This window comes from Elaeis guineensis, chromosome 14 (assembly GCF_000442705.2).
Source record: "Elaeis guineensis isolate ETL-2024a chromosome 14, EG11, whole genome shotgun sequence".
NCBI classification, from domain to species: Eukaryota; Viridiplantae; Streptophyta; class Magnoliopsida; order Arecales; family Arecaceae; genus Elaeis; species Elaeis guineensis.
Window position 1 is genome coordinate 645,903 of NC_026006.2, and position 22,582 is coordinate 668,484.

Sequence of the window (22,582 nt, forward strand, 5' to 3'; positions counted from 1 at the left end):
TTTTGAAATTTTAAGTTTTAAATTGAAATCTAAGTTATAGAAAAATACTGTATGGATACACATCTTTGATATCTGTTTATTATTTTATTATTATTATATAGATAAATAAATAGATTCTGATTAATAAATATTTTGCTGGGATTTGAATTTCTAAATTATTTATTAAATTTGACAAATTGGCCAATCCACCCAGGACTTTGTGGGACATGTTTCCGATCCAGCCCGAGCCGCTGCCACATCTCGCAATTAGTCAAGGTGCAAGCGGGAGCTTCGGTTGATTATTTAGATGACACGAGGCCTAGCTGTCCAATCAATAACCAGCGGGTTCGGTTCCTTCGCAGCCCTAGCCGCTGCGTTTCGACGGTTGCAACCCCACCAGTCTCCTCACCCCGATCCCCCGTTATCGGTCGCATCCCGGCACCCTCCATCTCCCCACTTCCCTCTCCCCCAAGCTGTCAACGTTTAGGCTCCGGCGCTTCGATCAACTACTTCAACCTTTCGGATCAACTCCGGCGTCCCGATCATCTCCGGTGAGTTCTTTAACCCTAACCCTAATTGATCCTGATCATGTCAGTGGATCTCCACGGCTCCATGCCTGGATCCACATAAATTTCTTGCTTTTGTTAGATTCATGCCTGAATTTTACTTTTGATTGGATGTAAGCCTTCGATCTGTCCGCTTGTATGAGGATTTCACGTTGTTTATGCCTGGACCTGTCTGTCACATGCTCAAAATCCGACGGAACAAAGGGTCGGGAGAAATAGACGAAGGGGAACGATGCACGTACTAAGTATTAATGGATCTTTCGGGACAGTAGATTTATAGATCCAGAACCAGGTTAGAATGAGATGTGGAGGCAAAGATTTCGAAAACCCGCTCCTAAACTTGATCTGGAGCAACTAATAGAGAGGGAAAAATTGGATAATGATTGAGAAAGGATGAGGGGGCCAGACTGAAGCCAGATATATTTCAAAATCCGGTGGTGGAATTGGAGAGGAATCTGGAATTGGATTAGAGAATTGAGCAGAAATAAGAAAAAGGGTGGGCAAAGCACGATTATTCTGTTCCGAATTACACAAACACCATTCATAATCTCTAATTGATAAATGGTTAAAATGTTTAGATATTTACCTTTTAATCAGTAGATGCGTTATGGTATGAATAGTTCTGATATAGACTCTTTTGGAAATTAGCAGGAAAATAGCGAAATAAAGCCTTGTAGATGGATATTGTAATTTGATCAATCTGCATAAGAATTGTTAAAGGTATCTGGAATTGACAAATTGCTCTACTTTGGCTTTATAGAACATCCTAAGATCAGGATTCTATTCTGGATGGTTTCTGTTGAAGTCTGCTATTTGGAAATTTAGCGTTCCTAAGTTGGTGGATCAATGATGTATCAGCTTCCCTGTAGGATTCAGTTAAATTGGAGTTCCTACCTAGACAAATTTGATGCTGGAGTATTTCCCTTGCTTGTACTGTTTCTTTTGCTGCAATTTGAAAAGTATTTTTTTGCTGATCCATGACTCTTTTGCTTTTGTGATATGTGACACTTATTCTTCAAACTATTTGCCAATCAATTAGTTGGTGGTTCTAATTGTTAGTTTGTAAAGTCAATGGGTGTCGGATACTAATGACCTTGGTTTGCATCCCTACCTACACATTTAAATTTATTATTTTTATAAATTTGCTGGGTTTGGCAGCCCATTCCCATTTCTTCAAAAAAGGTCACCACCTAATTGTGATGGAGGTGCTAATTGATTCGTGGTGGTTTCCTTTTCTCATTCGATATACTTCCTAATGCATTCTAGTTGCTTGACATTTAGTGCTTTGGAAGTAGAGGTTATATGAAATGTTTTCATCATACATTTAGAAGATACATGTGGTTGTCATCTTGCATAATAGATGATTGATAGGAATTGACTTTTTTGATGTTGTATATGGTAAACTTTGTAAGGAAATGAGAGATGAATTTTTAGAAAATATAATGGGATAGTATTGGCTTGTATTAAGGAAAGGTTTTCGGTCATTGTATATGGAGACCGCAACCTAAGAACATAGGGAGATAGGAGGGGCACTTGTTGGATCAATGCCCCCTTGTGTATCGTTCCCTGACTCACACAATGAATAGTGTGACACATGGGGCGCATCAACTATAAAACTGCCTTCCCCCAATCTTTGTTTATTCTGGTGTTCTAGTTGCCACTAGTTGTAGCTGAAACTTGTTCCTTGTATTAACGCATTAGCAAATTAATGAAACTTCATTATTTTAAAAGGTGGGCCTGATGCTTGCATATGCAATCGCCTAAGGCAGATTGGGCCCTCATATGCCCCACCTGGGCCTGGGTGTGCCAAATAAACAGCTTGTCACTTGGCAGGTGCTTAGGTGCACATGTACACTTGAGGAAGGCAATTAAGTCAAGTGCCTAGGTTTGGGTTGGATTAGCTTGGGTTAGTTATTTGTTGTTAACTTGCTATGTGACCAATTAGCTTACCTAATACATACGCCAACCTTATACCTTTTGAATATAGCTTTTATTGAAGCAAACCCTAAGGAACCTTAAGATGATGAGAAGAAAATGGACTGGCGGTCTTGGACTTTGTCAAAGATGGATTTGGTGCTCGACAATTAGTAGTCAGCTTAGTTGGTGTTTTCCTATCCTCCTTTCTTTCTTTACCTACTCTTCTTCTTTTTTCTATTTTTCTTCTGTTTCAGGTTGCTTACAATAATAGTGGTGGTGGGTTGGACAGACGTGGCGACCCTCCAATTGGTGTTGCTATTCTAGCTCGCCATTGTAGACTATAGAAGGTTGTTGTCAATAGGAATGACTGTAGCTAGCGTTGTAAACGATAGTTGTTGCTATTGCTGGCAATGCTACTCTTGCCACAATTGCTTTTGGTTGTGCGGTCATATCCATTGCTGTTATTGGTGTTTCCGCCATTGCTATTGGCGATGGTTCACCAAGGATTTTAACCTTTGCTGCAACAAAAAGGAAACAAAGGAAGGGAAGAAAGACTAGGAAACAAATGTGTATAGTTTATAATCTCATTGGTTCATCATTAGCTTGTCAACTATTCTTTTTATGCTTGTAATGCTATTCTTCAGTGTTGTCCCATTTTCTTAAGTTTATTTCATTAATGATCAATTGAGTGCTTTTGATTTTGCCCTGCTTTTAGATTTGGTTATAGATATACCACAACATTTAGTAGGCTATCACTATTTTCTGAATTTTCAATAGATCTCCTCATATTTATTATTTTTGATATCTTTTTTAATTCATTGGACCACCATGAACTCCCAGCATCCACTTAGTATCTAAGCGCTAAGTAATCCCTTGGACAGCTTGTTCCTGCCTGCAATCTTTTAAAACAATGCTAAAACATAATTTTTCTGATTGCTTTTGGGGTACTTTAGTTTTTTGTTGGATAATGCATGATTTCATTCATCACCTATTAATAGATATTGGTCATGTTATTTTCTTGGACCTTACTTTTTAGTAAAACTGTTTCAAACAATTGTTTTGGGTGGCTTGATTGCAATTAAAATGAGTGATCATAACCATTTTTGTATAACCAATATGTATTTTTTAATACTATTATATTAAAAATCATCATGCAAAATGAATTAATGTATTAGGTATCAAAAATTGTGAAATGTATAATTTTGTATTTCCAATTTAATATTTGTGCCAAAATAAATAGGCATGGGATCCTGATAAAGTTAAAGTGAGGAGTTGAAGAGACATCTTATGACGAATGGTTGGAGTAAATGGTAGATTCATTACTTAGGATATTAGAGGTGTTATATACAATATGCAATCATGAGTTTATCATATTTAATGTAAGTTGTATTAAGCAGTATAATTAATTTTTAAAAAGTTTAAAATGATTAAATATCCAGATTTTAATATTTTAAAAGTAAAGAAGTGCTCAAGTCAACATTTATTGGCATTGTTACATGAATATACAAGGAAGAGTGGTGAAATGAATTGAGTGAGATTGTTATAGAAGGAAGAAGGAATGGGACATGAAAGAGGTAAGCGGATAGAGAGAAACATATCTTGGATGTACATGAAATGGTCGAGTAATGAGATACTAACAGGAGATAAGGCAAGACCCGAAAAGACAAACTATAGTAAAACTAAATAAAAAATGTATCAAGTAGATTGGAAGAAAAGTTCAAAATAGCCATAACCATAACCATTAGGCCTTAACTATTTTCGGGGTATCTTTATTGGATTCTCATTCACCAATCATTTCATTTTGGACCGCCTCTGGTGTTGTTTGTAGCTTTTCTATTTCTTTTCTCACAATGTCCTTTCATGATGTATTAGGTTGTCCCCTTGTTTTGATACATCCTGCAGGAAATACTTGTTTTCTCCCAATGTCCATCCATGATGATATCATTGAATTTTGTTGAGCATGCCACGAATACTATCTCAATTAATTTTTCATCACTTTGCCCTTATTTTGTGAACTCATTTGAATCTTCAAATAAAGTCATTTCTCAGTCCATCATTTTTAGTTCTACCACATATCCATCTTAATGTTCATATTTTTTTTTTTCTAAATTTGTTTTATTAAGTCCATTTAATTGCCCAATATTTTGAGCCATATAACATTATAGACCTTATTGTTGTTCTACAAAATTTTCCTTTAAATTGTCTATTTATGCATAGATTGCAACATACCCTAGAAGCACTTCTTTACACCATCCAATCAGCTTTAATTCTATTACATATATTTGTATCTGTAATTTTGTTATTTTGTGTAATAGATCCCAAGTAAGGAAAGCCATCATTTTGTGGTATCGCTTATTGATTAATCTTAGTTATAACCTCATCTTTATTTCTATTTTCATAGAAACTACATTCTATATATTGTTTTGTTGATCTTTTAACTACTGTCTTTTAAAGCCTTCCCCCCATAAATCCATCTTAGTACTCAATTCACTTTTAGTATCATCGAAGAATTTATAGCATGATACATCTTTTTGAATGTTAGTAATAAGTTCACCTATACCTACTGCAAAAAGATATGGACCTAGGATCCTTGGTGCATGCATATTGTAACTAGAAATATAATACTAAAATCATAGCAGCTCTTAATGTTTTTTAATACTGTATCATATACATATGTGTATCCTTTCTGATAATATGCACTGTTGATGGTTACCCTTCTTAAAGCCTTAAAAATTATCTCTCTTGGATAGTGTTAACTGTTAACGATATGCCAATTTTTGGGTTTTTTGCGATGCCCCTACATGTAGGAGTGATTTGATACATGTAGGAGGAAAGATGGGTACAGGTAGACAAAAAATCACAGGGGATGTAGTAAAAGAAGGACTTTATGATATCGCTCCATCTTTCAAAAAATGTGGCCCTAAATAAAGTGGAATAAAGAAAAAGGATTCATGTAGCAGAAATCAACCAGTTTGGGATTAAGGCTTGATTGAGTTGAGCTTTTGCCATATCCACATGGAGGCATGACTTGACACTCCAGGTATGATGGGACATTATGACACGCCTCCATCTTGTGTGAAGCTCTACACTGGCCCAAATCATTGAAACCTCAAGGAATGAGAGAGAGGGTTCTGCCTTTCATCCCTTTTAGCTTGATTAAACCATGAAAGCAAAAAATGGATCGCCCAAAAGGAAAGAGGAGGGGAGAATGGATCTTCATATGTTCCTCAAGGGCCTTCCATCGTGCACACTCCAAGTAGCAAGCCTTTCTGTCTCCTTTCTCTGATTTTTTTCCACAATATATCTTCTGAGCTTTTGATGAAGGGGGATGAGGAAGAGGTGTTGAATCCTTGCATCAACTTAAAGGGTTTTTGAGAGCTAACATGAGGTAGCGAGGGATTTTCTAAGTGATGTTAACTAATAGTCGGGACCCTATCCAGTTCACATGGGTCAGGATCCTATCTAGTTCTGAGCCTAACAGTGACCCAGATTAGTGTATGGGCTCAATATCCAAGCAAGTGGCCTTTTTTGCTGCAAAGTAGGCATTAGCCATTTAAATAATAATAAAAAAAAACTAGTCTTTAACCAAAAAAAAAACTAGTACACTAGTATGTTCCACATATTCCAGTTTTCTTAGATCGCCATGTCAGATACTATGGAATACTTGGACACTTGGCAGTTTAGATAAGCTTTCTCCAAGTCCCCTTTTCTCTATCTTTTAAATTAATTGCATAAGCAAGAATATTAAGGTTTTAAATACTGGTGGGATAGTGGGCATCCCTTCATCCCTAGTGTCAGGATGGGATAAGTCAGGAAATGGACCTGAATAGGATGGAACATCCATTGTCCTAGGTGTCGGAACACAGGGTATCTCATTCACTGAAAAAATTAGGATGGCCCTACCCGACGATACTTAGAACCTTCATGAAGATAGTCTTTATTATAAATCCAAATTGGTTATTTGAGATTATTTTGCATTTTCTTAGTCTCTGTTGAAGTTTCTTTCCCCTGTAAGTTTAACTTCTCAATAACTAGAGCAATTTTGTACATCATCTTTATACTTATAGATGGGTGCAAAAATACTTTTTCAATCAATTGGCATTTTCTTAGTTTTTAAAATCTCATTACATTGGTAAACTAGGTTCTGATATCCTATAACTTTCTAAAGCTCAATAGGTACTTCACCTGGCACAAATGACTTATCCTTTTGTATCCTTTTCAAACTGCGACCTCAGCTTTATGTTCGTACAAAAGCAATCCTGACATCTCTTTAACTTTTGCTATAATAAAAATTTCTCTGATAGAATCCTGACTTACCAATGTTTGAATATGACATCTTCATCTTTCTCATTTTCTCATTTTTCATCAATATACTACTGTCCTTATTCTTAATTCATATATCTTTATCTAAATCTTTATAATTCCTTTCCTTTATATTGGATATTCTATAAATTTCTTTCGCACATCTCTTTAAACATTATCTATTATTCCATATGCTACATATTTAGCATTATTTATAGTCATGTTAACATCCTTAGCATTAACATCGTTCAAAATCTTTGTTTTTGCCATTTGCTAAAGCAAATCCTCACCTTTCAACCTTTTGTATCTCATTATTCCACTACTAAGTTCCTTTATGCGCATATCTTTTGTCTTCTGACTCTCTAAAATCATGTTTGCAGAGTCTTTTAATATAATTGGTCCAGCTGGTTTTACAGTATATTTGGTTCAGTTCTTAAGTTTTAAAGTTTCTCCTTTAATAGATTAGCTCTAAAGATGTAACATTTTTTCCCTTTTAAATTCCATCATGTAATCATTAGGTATAAGCATTTATTAGTTTTATCTTTTTTCCTTTTACATTTAATGTGTATGTTTGATACTATTATTTTATGATATGTTGCCAATTTTTTCTTTGATAGCACCTTAAATATTTGCTTGTTGATCTTTTATTTCTGTATGAGTGTAATGTGTTTGGGATAATTTTGTCCACTCTTATAGGTTACTAAATATTCATCTTTTCTCTTAATATAAGTATTTGAAATTGCTAGATCATAATCCACTGTAAACTCAGTAATTGAATCTCTCATTAAATTCCCATCACTGAAACCATATCCTCCATGTACTCTTTTATCCTGTACCACTCTTTCATGCAAACTTATTGAAGCCACCATTGATAATTATCTTTCACTTTTTAGAATGTCTTTCATTATTTCATCAACCTTTGATTGTTTTTTAATTTCTTTGTCCAACATTACTTGTAGCGATGTCTACATCAAAATTAGATTTAAAGTTTGTTTTGCTACAATAAATGGTTGATAACATTAGATTGTCCAATATTTGGCATAATTCTTTATTTATTAGTGCATGACCTTGGAGAAATCATGATTTGCCATTTGTCATCTTTACAAGGAGCCATGCAAGAGGCTACGGTGTCATCTTTAGAGGTAGTTTTTATAGGAATTAACTTTTTATGGCTAAAGGAGTAATTTAGATAAGAAGGGAGCCATTTGAAAGAGCAACCATTTAGTGGGATTTACTCTTGGAAGAAAATATTGGCAACTATTTTTTGAAGGTACTTATTGCTGGCATTAACTACCTCTCCCACCTTGAAAGATAATAAAACCTTCATTTGGACTTTTTACACATTCTCTTATGGATAATTGTTGCCAAGGTCGACATGGATAAGACTTCTGACATGAATAAGACTTGTAAGCCTAACCATGATATTTGTTTCTTTTATCTTGATATTCTCAATCATTTTATATTTGGTGTTTCTCAGCCATTTTGTTTTCTAATTATGTTGTATTCTTCTATTCTTTTCGAATGGGTGAACTTTACTATTTATCCTCTTGTTATTATGTCAATATTTGTTCTATTTCTATGATGATGAAAATTGTGGATGATGCTTGCTATAAAGATATTATTGTGAAGCATTTGATGGTGCTTCAGAGATCTTCAAGAGATGATATTAACACATGGGATCATCTTCAAAATCAATGGGAGGAAAGGCAACATCAACTCATATGTGCATTTGATGCATTCAATGCATTCATAATCTTGTGTAGCAACTTCTTAATCATGCAGTAAATGATGAGTCCTTTTTAACAAGGCATGGGAAAGAACTTGCGACTTCCATTGTTGATCATGGCATGCTTGACATTGCCAATCAAAAGTTTCCTGTGGAGAAATAAGTGCATGAGCACTAATTAAATCAATAATCTTCTCATCTAAAACTTGGTAGCTATTAGCCCTAATTACTCCATTTTTTGATTGTCCTTCCTAAGTATAAAAGTGTGCAACCGTTACTGATATCCTTACAATTATTGCCTGTCTATCTGGTTTCTTATAACAAGCAATATTGATTCTCCTTTGTATTATTGTATCAACTAATTCTATGCTATTTCTAGTCAAAGTTCCAACATTCCAATTATCAAATCTAATATCTTCTTTTGTAATTAATTTTTTTGCATGCTTTAACTCTAATTGATGCTGTTGCTTTAGTTTCCTTGCAAGTTCTAAGAGGTGCCATTTAATGCTTTGTGTCTAGGAGGCACCCTAAACCTAATTTACATTTGCTCATTTGCCACCGCAACTAGGTTAGATTGTATCATGCTGGTTGTGGGGATCCGATTTAATCAACCCTTGTTCAATTCTTTCCATAACTAGGTCACGTTGTGGTATGCCACTTATGGTGGATAATTTAGCCAACTCTTTCCTTCTTCTCATAATAATTGGGTTTGATTATATTCTGTCACCTTTAATAGGGGATGCTGTAATAATACTTGTTAAACCCTGACCAAACTGGTTTGCCTGATCAGAAAACCAGTTAATCGGCACCTTGTCAGGTCCTGTTATGATGTTGGACCGGATCTACATTTGACCTGATGAACATTGGTTCGAGTTGCCCGGTTTTCAAGCTTGCCACTTTTAGAAAACCCAGTTGGGTCAAAAAATCTTTGTTAAAATTGAATTTTTACAAGGCTTCTAATGCTTGACCTGGGATACATTAAAAACCCTCTCAACCACCAAGGCAATTTGTAGTTGTTTGAAAATTGATGTTTATTATGCTTTTATTCACGGAAGAAGTTTCCTTAAGTGATATTTTGATGTACCCACTGCTTGAGAAGGAGACAACTTTAGTAGTGAAGCAATCACTTGTGAAAACAACCAAAGCATGAAGGGAACAGCTATTGAGAGGCCAACTTGAGAACAAAATAAACTGGTTAACCATGGTAAAACATTGTGAATATATAGTCCCTTATATATGAATTATACACTCTTAACTAAAACTGAAACTCATACTAAAACCAAACTAGATTAGGTTTTGGACTGCAAATGAAGACAAACTTTGACTATGCTGCTAACAACTACTTCTATCCTGGCTCAGATTGGATTTGACACCTGTCCTCCTAACAATTGAGTTGAAGTCCTTGGTTTTCCTGGACTCTATTGCATTGATTCCCCCCTTGGTTTGGGTTGCATCTCCTTTTCATGTACTTATACAAATCTGCTGCATCTCCTTTTCATAGTACTTGTACAAATCTGCAATTGAGATATCCATATCTACTGGATCAATAACATATGCATTATCATTAATTTTCTTCAAAACTTTGAAAGGTTTGATGCTTGTTCTTTTTTGTTTGAGCTTGTTGCATGTTCCTATCAAAAACCTCTCTTTCCTAAGATGTATCATCACGAAGTCACCAACTTTAAATATTTGAAATCTTCTATGCTTATCTTTCTTAACCTTGGCATTCGAACTTTCAACATTTGGCCCTTATCGTGCAAATTGCTTATTGATCATCTTGTTAGCACTAGCATTAGAATTTTCTATGAGCGCTTTTCGAACCAAATCATGAAAGTGATTAGATTGCCTTTCATAAACCACCCCAAATGGATTCTTTTGAGTAGTTTGATTCCCAAAGTAACTAAAAGCAAATTCTGCCTGTTGTCATGGGGTGCTATATACCTATGTGGCACCCGGGCATGCCACACACCAAGGCCAATGCTTGAGTCCTACCGGACATGCATATAAATACGCAGCAGTCTATCTACATAGCCAAGCTTGCATCTTGATGCTGCTGCTAGGGCTATCAAACTGAACACATGCGACACCCTTGGGTGCCTTAAGCAAACCCGACCCCTTGGGTTGGCTGTAACGCTTATGCACATCTCTATGTCATAGTATAGACTCTTCTTAGGAGTGCTCTGCAACTTGGCACCTCTATGCTAGTTCCATGGCTTTGTCCCACAAGCTAAGTGTTGCTCCCAAGATATCATGATTCCTTGTAGAGTGCTGCCATGCAACAACATATTTGCTACACTACTAATCTACCAGTCACCAAGTTTGGTGGTACCATCTTGAACCATCCAGTTTGGGGCATATCAAGCCATACCATAGGCGAACTGGCACGATTTTGCCTCTTAATATAGTAAATTGGCAAGGGTGGGAGAGAGGGGAAGGGAAAGAGAGGGAGGGAGTGGGAGAGGAGAGGGCGGCGAGGAGAGAGGTGGAGGGAGAGGAAGAAAGAGTGAAGGAGGGAGGGATACCACTTTTGAAGCCCTCTCTTCATGTGTTGAAATAAGGGCAGTGCCCTTGTTTCAAAAATGAAATAGTGGCTTCGGTCCTGTTTTTGATCTTTTTCTTTTTAAGTGAAGTCGGCGGAGACGACGTGACATGCTCATGCAACTCCTTTTAGAAATACATGGACCAAGTCCACATGACATGGCCATGCAATGCTATAGCTATGCATGAGGCTAAAGACAAACCATTCTCCACCGTCACATAGTCGAACCACTAAGTTGACTGCCTCTTAGCCTTTTGAAGCTGTGTTGATTGTGCATGTCTGAGCCCTCTTGGGTTCCGCTACTCAAGCTTCCCCACATGGTTGTGTGATGATCCTAATTTGGCATCCTTGGCTTGCCTTTTCATATATGGTCATACTACTCAACAATATTTAGGGCTTGTTTGCACATCACTGGGCAGCGCCACAATGCGCAGGGTCCACGGCTATATCGCCTAACATTTTGGTCCACGGCCAACTTGCACATCATAGTGCATTGCCATGGCATTGGCATCCAAGTTTGCCTATCAAGTATATTCGGTCGGAACAATCCTTGCATCACATTGTCCTCTCCTTGGCACACCCCTCTTGTCTATCCTTGATCGTTGGTCCTATTCTAAGGCATAATATTCTGATCGATATTCCTTTAGCGATACTTATGCTCCACGGCTGACCAACTATGTGGATCTCTATAAGATATCCTCCTGCAATGCTCATGAGACTTGCCTATTAGGGCAAACCCTTGCCTGGGTAGTTCTTTGTCACTTCTATTCTCCATCATAGAGATCAAGAATGTATAGGGTAGCTCAGAAAACTCGCCAAGCATGGATTTTATGGAAATCTCCTTCGTGCAATGTGGCTAGCTTGTTTAACCAACATTGCCTTGAACGCCTCTATGCGAGATTGTCTGGCCATGGAATTACCTTGCCCTACAATCATGCCATGTGGGCCCATGTTCTACGGGTCTTGGGGAGTTGGGACCCTGTTTGAAGCATCATGCCTCTCCTTAAATGCATGAAGATTCCTCGAGTATCTGCACATCTTTGTGATCCATCACCATGCCAAATATCAAGATTCTTAAGTCCCTTGATATTATGCCATTGAGGCATCCACCCAATGGTGACCCAAGAGGTTCCAAAGTATTGAGGAGCATTACACCTTTTGGCACACACAAGATCCTCTATCGCACTGTGCATGCCCATGCCGGCACCCATTGCGATGAGTCTATAGCTGTGTTTGTGATATTGTGGCAATATAAGATCCCATTTTTGGGCTTCTCTCCAACCAAACTCAGAAATAAATTTCCTAAACTTCGATTAGCAACTTCAATTTGGCCATCATTTTGTGGATAATATGAATTCGAAGATTCTAACTTACGTGTCTTCCATAGGGTGCACCAAAAGTAAGACAGAAATTTAGTATCATGGTATGACATAATAGATCTTGGTACTTCATGTAGATGCACATGTTTTGTAAATACATAGAAGCTGCATTACTTGCGTTCAGTGTTTTCTTGTAGGGAATAAAGTGTGACATTACTTGAATCCAAGTCTTTTCTTCTTCTCTTTAGAAGAAAAAAACTTTCCTCCATTTTATTTTTGGGCTATTTTCAAATTTTTATATTTTGAATAACTAAAAGATATTAAATATTTTTATTTTTTTACATTGTACATAACTTTTAATAATTTTTTGAAAATTTTATGATTTTTGATTGTTCTACAATTAAAGAGACCTTAATACTCGATGTAGATGCATGAATTCTATATAATATGTCGAAGCCACTTTATTTGCATTTCTTGTAGGAAATAAAGTGTGACCCTACTTGCATCCAAGTCTTTTCAACCTTTAGTTCTTTTCTCTTCAGTAGAAAATGAAGAAAACAGAATGCTCCACTTTATTATTTGGGCTATTTTCAAAATTTCATTATCTAAATAATTAAAAGATATTAAATATTTTTACATTGTAAATATTTTTTTAATATTTTTTAAAAATTTCATGATTTTGGTTATGCTACAAGTGCAGAGTAGTTTAGAATGTAGATACATATGATAAAAAGGGCAGTATTTAAATTTAAAAATTATCGATAATTACATATTTTCTTACATTATATCTAATTATTCTGTAGTTTGAATTTTTTAATTTGTTGTAATGTAAACCCGGCCCCACTGCTTGACCTTATGGTTGGAACGGTGACCCAGTGACTTGGGCCCCATTGCTTGATCTGATGGTTGGAACGGTGACCCAGTGACGTGGGCCCTCATCTGAGTCGGTCTCTGCCCAGGTTAATAACTATTGCCCTAATATTGATACATATCAAGCTTTGAATGATTGCATAGTTTGACATATTTTTGCATCTAGTTGTCAACATAAGGTATCCATCTTTCTCATTTTTGCATCTAGTTGTCAGCATAAGGTATCCATCTTTCTCATCTAGACTTGGGACTGGCATTGGCAATATTTTAAACTAACATAGAATAGAAAACTAAAAGAGAAAATTCAAAATGTCAACACTGAAAATAAAAGTAAAACAATAAAATGTGAGCAGAAGTAAAATGTAAAATAAAAATAAAAATACAAATATGATCCATTGATGTATTTCAAAATTGATTAGTTATTTCTCATTGTATGAATTATTATATATGCTTGCATCGTTGGTTGATCTACCTTCTTCTTTCTTTAGAGAGGGACAGCGAAGAGGGAGTGCACATGCAAAAAGGAAGGAGATATACCATTTTTTTTCCCCAGACTTAAACAATGGTGGCACAACATTTAAAAAAGTACTAGAGATGGAGTTGGATCAAATGGAAAATAAATCTTTAAGTTGTTTTCCTACATGTGGAGGGTATCTTAGGGACTGTTTGGTCGGCAATTTTTATTAAAAAAATGGAAAGTGAATAAACTTTTTTACAAAAATGATTCTTTGGTTGCTTTCTGTAAAACCTATTTTGTCAAAATCGACAAGTCATAAGACCTTAAAAATGAGTTTTGTGAAAAAGAGGTCTCTCCCTGTTCTACAAAGAATCATGTTTTGTGGAAATATGTTCTAGTGGTGTAGAATTATTAGGTTCAAAAACATTCAAGTTAAAAGAGAGAAAAAGTTGAGCGTTGAGTGCATACTGTTTTTTCTTTAGTGCTTGTTTTCCCCCTCCGAGAGTCCTAATACCCAAGTGCTCAAATGGCCATTTGGTGGGTGTTGTTCCTCCATCACCTTGAACTAAGAACAAGCTTAGAGTCTAGTTGAATGTTAAAATTGTTTTAAGGAAAAAAGATGTCATAGATATGGCATTCTTTCCTAGGACACATATGGGAGTTGCACAGGAGAGGCGCATTCTAAATGTGAGCCATTTATAGCCCATTTTTTTTTTTGGGAAACAGATAAATTGGTTTTCCAATGTCTAGGATGTAAAAGGAAGAGATATCTGAGAGATGGATTCTGAATTAGACAAATGGAGTTATGTTTTTCTTAGGAAAGAAATATATTAGTCAGCAGGGTTTCCTTGATTAGGTTTGATTGGATTCATGAGATAGATGAGGTAGTTGGTTTAGTGGGGTAGAGAGATTAAATATATATATATATATAAAAGAAATCGTTTGTCATGTGAAGAACTCTTTGAAACAAAAATTGACAGTATTTCTAGACCATTCTTAAAATTCAAAGTGTCTTTTTAGAGCTATCACATGGTTCTCTTTGTCCTCATTCCTTTTGCTTTGCCTTATTATTACTTTTTTAAACTTCATTTGCAGAGGGAATAATGGAGGAATGCAACAGTTGTATTTGCAGGGAATATTGTGATGGGAGAACTATTGAAAAGTTTATCATGTTCATGAAATCTGGAATATAAATGGGCTTGAGATGAAGAAATTCTAAAGTCATATTTAAGGGTCTTAAAACAAGAAAAGAAGATGTGGAATTATCTAGGTAAATTGGGAAAATGATTTGGTGAAGTTTGCTGTGATTAATGATTCCCAACACCCCCTCCCACCCCCACTCCCAAAAATATTCATTGACTGTTAAACGAGATTTATGAATCTAGATGGATAGGTCAGTGTGTTGCAAGTTAATGGTCTTTCATTAATGTGATTATGTTGGTTTGCTGACGTTTGTAGAAGTTGATTGATTGAGGTTTTCGCTTAATGCATATTTGGATTCAAACAGAATATAGGGCTTGGAAATAGTCCTCTAAGCTAATCTGTGGGCTGCAACCTAAATGATTGTGTTTAAGAATTCTTTATTTGCCTATGGGTTAGCTGATGAAATGACTTTCTAAATTGCAGTTCTTTCCTTGCTAGACAACGTCATGTTCTGCTATGTTACAAGTTAAGAGTGGAAACTGAATGGTGCTGGAACCTTTTTGTTCTTGAAATTCCAAACCTTTTGTTAAGACTATGTTTTGAAAGACGTGCCTAGGTGCAAAATGTAGTTGAAGCCCACCCGAAGTTTCTTGCTTGTGTCGAGCTGAGTCCATTTAGGTGGTGTTTGGTGACTGAAATGGGATCATCAAGGTGATCTTACATTACTGGTGATCTGAGTAATCTAATCCCCTTGGTGATCTAAGATTACCATATTTGGTATGCTTTGTTTCAGCGGTTAAAGATTCTTGGATATCTGCAAATAACATGTTTGGTGTTCCTTAAGAATCCAAGATTACTGACCATGTAACATTATAACTACCCTTAATATATTATATTTATTTTGATTAGAAAAATAAGAAAAATAGAAGTGATATATTAAATAATTTCATTATATAAATAATATATTTCTATTATAATTTTTAAATTATCATTGAATAATAATATGATTAATAATATATTATAATACAATATATCATTAATGTAATATTGATATAATATTTTAATAATACATTGATGTACCAATTTTTTTTTGCTGGATTGAGAGGCATTTTTGTCTCTAAATTTTAGTCCAAGATCACCGCCTGAAGATGATCTTGGATACCCGATATCAAGGATGGGTTTGCTATTACTAGTTTGGGTGGTCATTTGAGGAGTGAGGGTGTTTTGAGATCACTGTCATGTAAGATTAATATGATGCAACTAAACATGGTAATCTCATTATCTTTATTCACATCATCCTTAATCTTGGGATGATCACCGCATACCTAACACCCCTTTGAGAGGCAAACAGATGGGAGCAAAGGCGACTGTCTTGTTGAGGGGCGAAGGCACAAAAAAGGGCCCACCTTAATCTATTGAACTTCTGCAGTAATCGATCAAAGCTGATCAAAGCTTGACAATTAAAAAAAGTGTTAAAAAAAAAAAGAGTTCACAATTTATTAAGTGACTTCACCAGTTAGGCAAAGGTGGGGAAAGAGGAACTCATGGCAGCTCTTGGGTTGTGCAACAAGCTTCTCCTGTCTCCAGCTGCTGCAGGCAGCTGTTTTTTGCCCCTTTTTCTTGTTCTGCTAATGCGAACTCTTCTTCTAAAGGCATTTGTCAAGAGCAAATCATAAATGACATGTTTGATTTGTGATTAAGTTCTCTATGACTCCTTGCATTTTCTATAGAAACACTTGCATCTCTACTCCCTGAAATTAAATGCTTCAATTCTACTAGTCATGCTTCAGTCATGAGTCTGAACAACCAGGTGACAAAACGCTAGTGTGATACACAGGCAGTCTAGTGTTTGAGATGGAGATGTATTAAGAAATTCTGTGGAACCCATTGTGGACCTTGTGGAAAGATAATTGATAGCTAAAACAGTTTGTTAATTGTTGGCTGTGACCATGAGATTAGAATAATGGGGAGTGAATGCCCTTGGCCTGTTGGTTTAACATTGTTGATTTGCAGGTTTGGAGCCAGGATTACATTAGGTTGGACGGGAGACATGATTTCTGCTTCATATGCATTGCTTTTCATTGTATAATCAGTCACGGACTTCACCCCAATTAGATTTGGCACTCCAAGAATATTAATAGGATAAATATGAAGTGTTCTAAATAAATGAAATTTATTACCCTGGATAATTATGCTATGAATTTTGAATGATTAATCAGGACACAGTATACAAGAGAAGCTAGTGGGTGAAGAATTGGCAGTTAAGCCACAATTATACTCTAAACACATAATTTGCGATAAAGTGTTGCTTTGTCATGTCAACTACCAAAATGAACAAATCATTATACATGTTTTGAGACTATATACAATCAGAAACAAGTATCATACTGGACCAAATCTTCTAAAGAGTGTTTTTTTCTTAAAGACATTTGATAAAACAAAAAATAATCATCTTCAATAAAAGTCAGATGTTTATATATTAAAAAGAGGAATCTGTATAAACGTGAATATGGTAAAATCGTATGCATAAATCAGATCATCCCAATCAACATTAGTGTCTCTGTATAACAATGCCCAGGAATTATTATGGCATTCATTTGCAATATAAATCAAAATTAAAAATATAACTACAACTTCTTGATGCTCAATGAAATATAATTAGTCTAGGATCCATGCTTTTGGAAAGAAAGAGAAAAAGTTATCTTTAAATCTTGTAGCTGAACCATGAGCAAGAAGAATCCTGAAAATGAAATAGGAAAGGGGACTATGTGCCAAGAAAGGAGGAAAAGGGATTTGATTGACCTTAATTAATCGGGTTGTTAGTTTCTTTTCTCTTTTTTTCTGTTCTCTCAACTCTTAAGCATTCATGGAGCGACAGGATGGAAGTATATCTTTGGAAAAGTGAGCACAAATACCAGAATTTATTTATATAATGATCACCTCCTTTCCCTAAAGCCTCTCCATCTTAATTGGTCCATGATCTTGTACATATTGCTTAAGCTAAAAATATCCTCCTGCCCCTCAGAAACAAATTCAAAAGAGGAAAACCTTTCACAATTAATTTAAATATGGAAATCTTAAGAAATTTCTGGTCATGGCCCTGGGACTTGTTGATGCCCCATTTCTATTTTAATATTCATCAATCAAAATAGTTTAACTTATGTGAAATCCACATTATGTCAAATGATTCTCCATATTTGCCATTTTGGAAATGATGAAATGTATCACTTAAAATTAGTTCCTTTGGGAGACTCGTTTCTTCTCTATTCTGTAATGTAAGATGGGTATTTAAATTTCTCAATTCTGTCTTGAACCATGTAAACTTAAATTTGTTAATCTCGCAGGTCAAACATGGTGTTTAAGCATAACAAACATCCTTTTGCTGACATTGACCCTAACCAGCTGGCTTATGAAGACCTGAGACAATTTGATTATGACGGCCAAGTTGCTTCTTTTGAGGAAATTTCTTCATTTAGAGGTATTCTGCAGAAATCAGTAACTTCAGGTAAATAAAAGTAACCTTTTCCTTGCAAGATAGAGGAAATGATTAGCCTAGTTTCTAACATTATTCTGATATAAAGATGGAGAAAGGGAGAATGCCTTCACCAAAACTCAAGGTGAATTGAGGGTAGGAGGTGATTCCAGTACTGTTATCTCTGTTGTCACAAACAAGGAATATGAGAACAGGACTGCTGATACTACAAATGATAACTTTGCACCTGCTCTTGGAGATACCTCCATTATGGTGGGTGTGTCAGGTAGCACCAGTGAAGTTGTCATGTCAGAGCATAGCAAACGGCCTATGTGTGATGATGAAGCTTACCGAGTTGAAAGCAAGCGCCCAAAACAAGTATATGAAAATAAAAAATTGGATTCTTTTCCAGAATTTCCTTTTAGTACCTGCAAGGAACTACTTACTTCAGGTATTTATACTTATTTTTTATTTTTGTATATAACACTTGTACGATCATACTCTTTTGAGGAAATTTATCCTGTCATATTTAAGATGGTAAATGGAGTGAGAAGAGGCCTATGACTGACACCTTCACTTTCAGTTGCTTCTGACAGGGAATTAGGGAATGAAGAGGTTGCTGCTGTTCCTGAGGATCCTGCTAAAAAGGCAACCAGTAGCCACATGCCATGGATCATATATAGTAGAAGTGAAGAAGTAACAAATTTGGACTCAGGTGTTAGTGTCCATTTTCTTCCTAGTTATTTGGAAGAATACCAAAGAGCACAAGGGTTCCATCAAGTAGAAGAGCTCTATTCACCCCTTTTTGACTACCTTCCTCGAAAGCCTGTTGCTATTGGATCAAATCATCAAGCTGATATTCCAGAGTGGAGATCACGAGATTTTAGGAATTCTTTTAAGGATTCAGATGATTGTGTTTCATCACCTTTGACCTCTATGACATGTTCATCATCAGCTGTTCATCATATGATTGATGAAGATGATAGTGATAAATGGGTTGGAACTTGTGTCATGCCAATGCTCTATTCTGACTCTTTGGCTTCGGAAATTGGATCTATGCACTGTAAGACGGATTGTAGCTGCCTGGATAAGGGTTCCATCCAATGTGTGAGACAGCATGTTACAGAAGCAAGAGAAAAGCTTAGGAGAATGTTGGGAGAGGGCAGGTTTGAAGAGTTAGGTTTCAATGACATGGGAGAGGATGTGGCTAAGAAATGGACTGAAGAGGAGGAACAGTTGTTCCAAGAAGTTGTCCTATCCAATCCTGCATCATTAGGTAAGAACTTTTGGAACCATCTACCCCAGGTGTTACCCTCTCGAAGCAGTAAAGAGCTGGTCAGTTATTACTTCAATGTATTCATGCTTCGGAAGAGGGCTGAACAGAACAGGTCAGACCCATTGAATGTGGACAGTGACAATGATGAATGGCAAGAAAGTGATGATGGTGAGTTTGCAACAACAGAGGAAGATGAAGAAGATTCTGTAGTGGAATCTCTTGCAAATCAAGGTGATCCTGCTTGTGATAAAGATGGCCCTGAAGCAACAGACATTAATGAAGATGCTGACGATGAGGATGAGTGTGATGACTATCCCATTGCTGATAAGAATGAGGAAGCACTCTGTGGTATTTCTGAAAGATGTGTCAATAATAAGTCAAAATTTTGTTCTACAGTGCAGCTTATTGATGAGAAATTACAGAATGGTGTGGAGCAAGATTTTCGGGATGATTCTTGCATGTCCTATGAGGGGCAGCACAATGGGGCTGACTCCTGTGGTGGTGCAGCAGACAATCTCGACACGCAGCATAGTCTGATTGAGGACCATGATAACCTGCTCGAGGAGTACAGGAATGATGGTGCGAGTGATATGACAGATCATGAGTTCTTTGATGGTCCTTGTGACCCAAAAACATGGGATATCAATTACACCCATGGTGCAGGGAAAGATGATTTTTTGTCAACCTGTAATGTGATTGAAGAAGTGTTTGGGAAGGGAGCTTGGGAGAATGATGCGAGAGACAATCATGGTGTTAGCAAGCCTTGACACTTGTTGTGGGCACTGTGCTGTCCTGCTCTCATCCGCATATGGCTTGGCTTGTTGCCTTGCGGTCTCTGAAGTAGATATGGTTATATATGCTGGTTGGTTCAGTCTTTCCAATTGTCCATTGTACATTGATGAAGAATGGCAGGTCTGCTTTGTTAAGTTAGTGTTGAAATATGAGCTTAGTTGTGCTTCCATGAGGGGACCTAAGAGATTGCTCTCATGGTTTGCATCATCTGTGAGTTGTAATATCTTTTTATTTGTACGGCAGCCCTCATCTTTCCATCATGATCACCTTTTACGTGAGGGGGGCAATATGTTGTTTCAAACTAGACAAAATTTAGTGGTTAATTTTACATTTATCCGTCTAATGAAGCTCTATTGCAGAAATTTGTTATTGCTAATATGGATCACTCTTACTGTTGCGAATGTTCCTATGTTGTCCTTGATAAATAGGCAGCCTACTCGGTTAAATGAAGCCTCCTCTGATGGCTTGTAAGCTAACTGGAGGTGTCTTATCTCTCTGGAATCTGATTTAGTTTTATTACCAGACGTCTGCAATGGATTCTATCTAATTGCTCTCGTTGATGAGTTCTTTGTGGTACTTTAACGACCATAGGTTGGCCTACAGAATTTGTGTATGGGAAGAATTGTAGTGGCGAATTTTATGCTATTGGTAATGTGGAGGACAAAAGAGGAGCCCTCTTTGCTGTCGCTCTAGATGTTCGCTCTTCTTGGGTACATAAAGGAATCCTTCTCTGATGGCTGTAAGGAAAGGATTGAACGTACCTTATCCTCCCTCTGTACTAGACATGTTTGCAATAGATTATGTGCAGCAGCGCTCGTAAATGAGCCTGTTGTGGTACTGCTGGCCACAGGTTTGCCAGCAGAAGTTGTGTCGGGTAACAGTGATGGGGCGAATTTTATGCCATCTTGTAACTTGGAGGCAAAGGTGGAGGCCTCTTTGCTGTCTCCTTTTAAATGTTAGTTCTTTTTTCTTTTTCTTTTCTTTTCGTTTTTCATCTATTTTGGAGGTGGGGTGCAGATAAAGGAAGCCTTTTCTGTTGGCTGTAAAAGGACTTGACGTATCTTATCCCTCTGGAATCTGATTTAGTTTTACCTCTGTTACTAGACATTTTTGCAATGGATTCTATCTGATAGTTCACTTAGTTCATTATGGTACTTTAGTGGCCACATATTTGTTTCCAGAAGTCGCATCTTGAAAGTAGTGGCGAATTTTACGCTATTTGCAACCAAAGGACAGAAGAGGAGGCCCCCTTGGATGCCTTCCCTGATGGCTGTAAGCAAAGCACTGGAGGCATCTATGCCTCTGGAATCTTGTTTAGTTAGCTTTGCCTCTATTGTTAGAGATGTTTACGAGAAACTCTCTGATGGCTCTTATGAATGAGTTCTTTGTGGCACTTTGGTGGCCACCAGCTTGCCTACAGAGGTATCTGGGAAGAATCATGATTGCGAATTTTATGCTATTTGTATTTCGGAGGGCAAAAGAAGAGGCACTCTTTTGCTGTCTTATTACATGTCCTATTGGATTCTTGGGCCGTCATATACCTGGTTGGGACTATCATAGACCGGCATAACAATGGATAAGTCTGGATTATGCTCTTTGTACATTTTAGGGGTGTGCAAGCAAACTGATCAAACTACAAAATCGATCCGAGTTGTTAATTTTGATTCAGTTTGGTTGGTTTTCTGGATTCGGTTTGGTTTGATTTAATAATTTTAAATCTGAAAAAATCGGTTCAGTTTTGATTTTAATTTTGAAAAATCTGATTTAAACAGAACCAACTCATGATGTGTGTGTATATATTATATGAACAGCCACCGGTTCATATATATTTGCCCCAGCCCTAACGGTTCATTGCTTCTATATTTAGCTCATTTAGCCTTACTATAAGCTGTCCATTTAGCCCATCTCATAAGCTATCCATTTAGCATGGTTAGAAAAATTAGAATAGATAGCAGCCCATTTAATCCATTCCATAAACTAGATATTTGATATAAGCCAAATTGCCCACAATTCGATAAACTGAATCAATTTTTTTGGTTCGGTTTGAATCGATTTTTTTATATAGTTGGTTTGATTTTGTATTTGGTTTTCGAAATCCGATTCAAGTCGATTTGGTCTAAAAATTGACTCTAAACCGATTCGATTTAAACCATGCACGCTCCTAGTACTTCCTAGAGCCACCCATGACAAATTGCTTTGCTAGAGCTATTCCTTTTGAATTTCT

The 22,582-nt window shown here is 36.5% G+C and overlaps 1 protein-coding gene across 1 annotated transcript; it reads left to right on the forward strand.

The window, feature by feature from the left end:
- Positions 1-297: 297 nt before the first annotated feature.
- On the forward strand, positions 298-20,734 carry LOC105032976 (uncharacterized). Its single transcript, XM_010907583.4, has 4 exons — positions 298-530; positions 18,163-18,323; positions 18,400-18,741; positions 18,874-20,734. The coding sequence occupies exons 2-4, from the start codon at positions 18,170-18,172 to the stop codon at positions 20,331-20,333; spliced, it is 1,956 nt and encodes a 651-aa protein (XP_010905885.1). The 5' UTR covers positions 298-530; positions 18,163-18,169; the 3' UTR covers positions 20,334-20,734.
- The last annotated feature ends 1,848 nt before the right edge of the window (positions 20,735-22,582 follow it).

Coding starts and splice junctions, on each gene's coding strand:
- LOC105032976 (XM_010907583.4), top strand. CDS start 18,170: ATGGTGTTTAAGCATAACAAACATCCTTTTGCTGACATTGACCCTAAC. Junction 18,324..18,399: donor GCAGAAATCAGTAACTTCAG/GTAAATAAAAGT, acceptor TCTGATATAAAG/ATGGAGAAAGGGAGAATGCC. Junction 18,742..18,873: donor CAAGGAACTACTTACTTCAG/GTATTTATACTT, acceptor CTTCACTTTCAG/TTGCTTCTGACAGGGAATTA.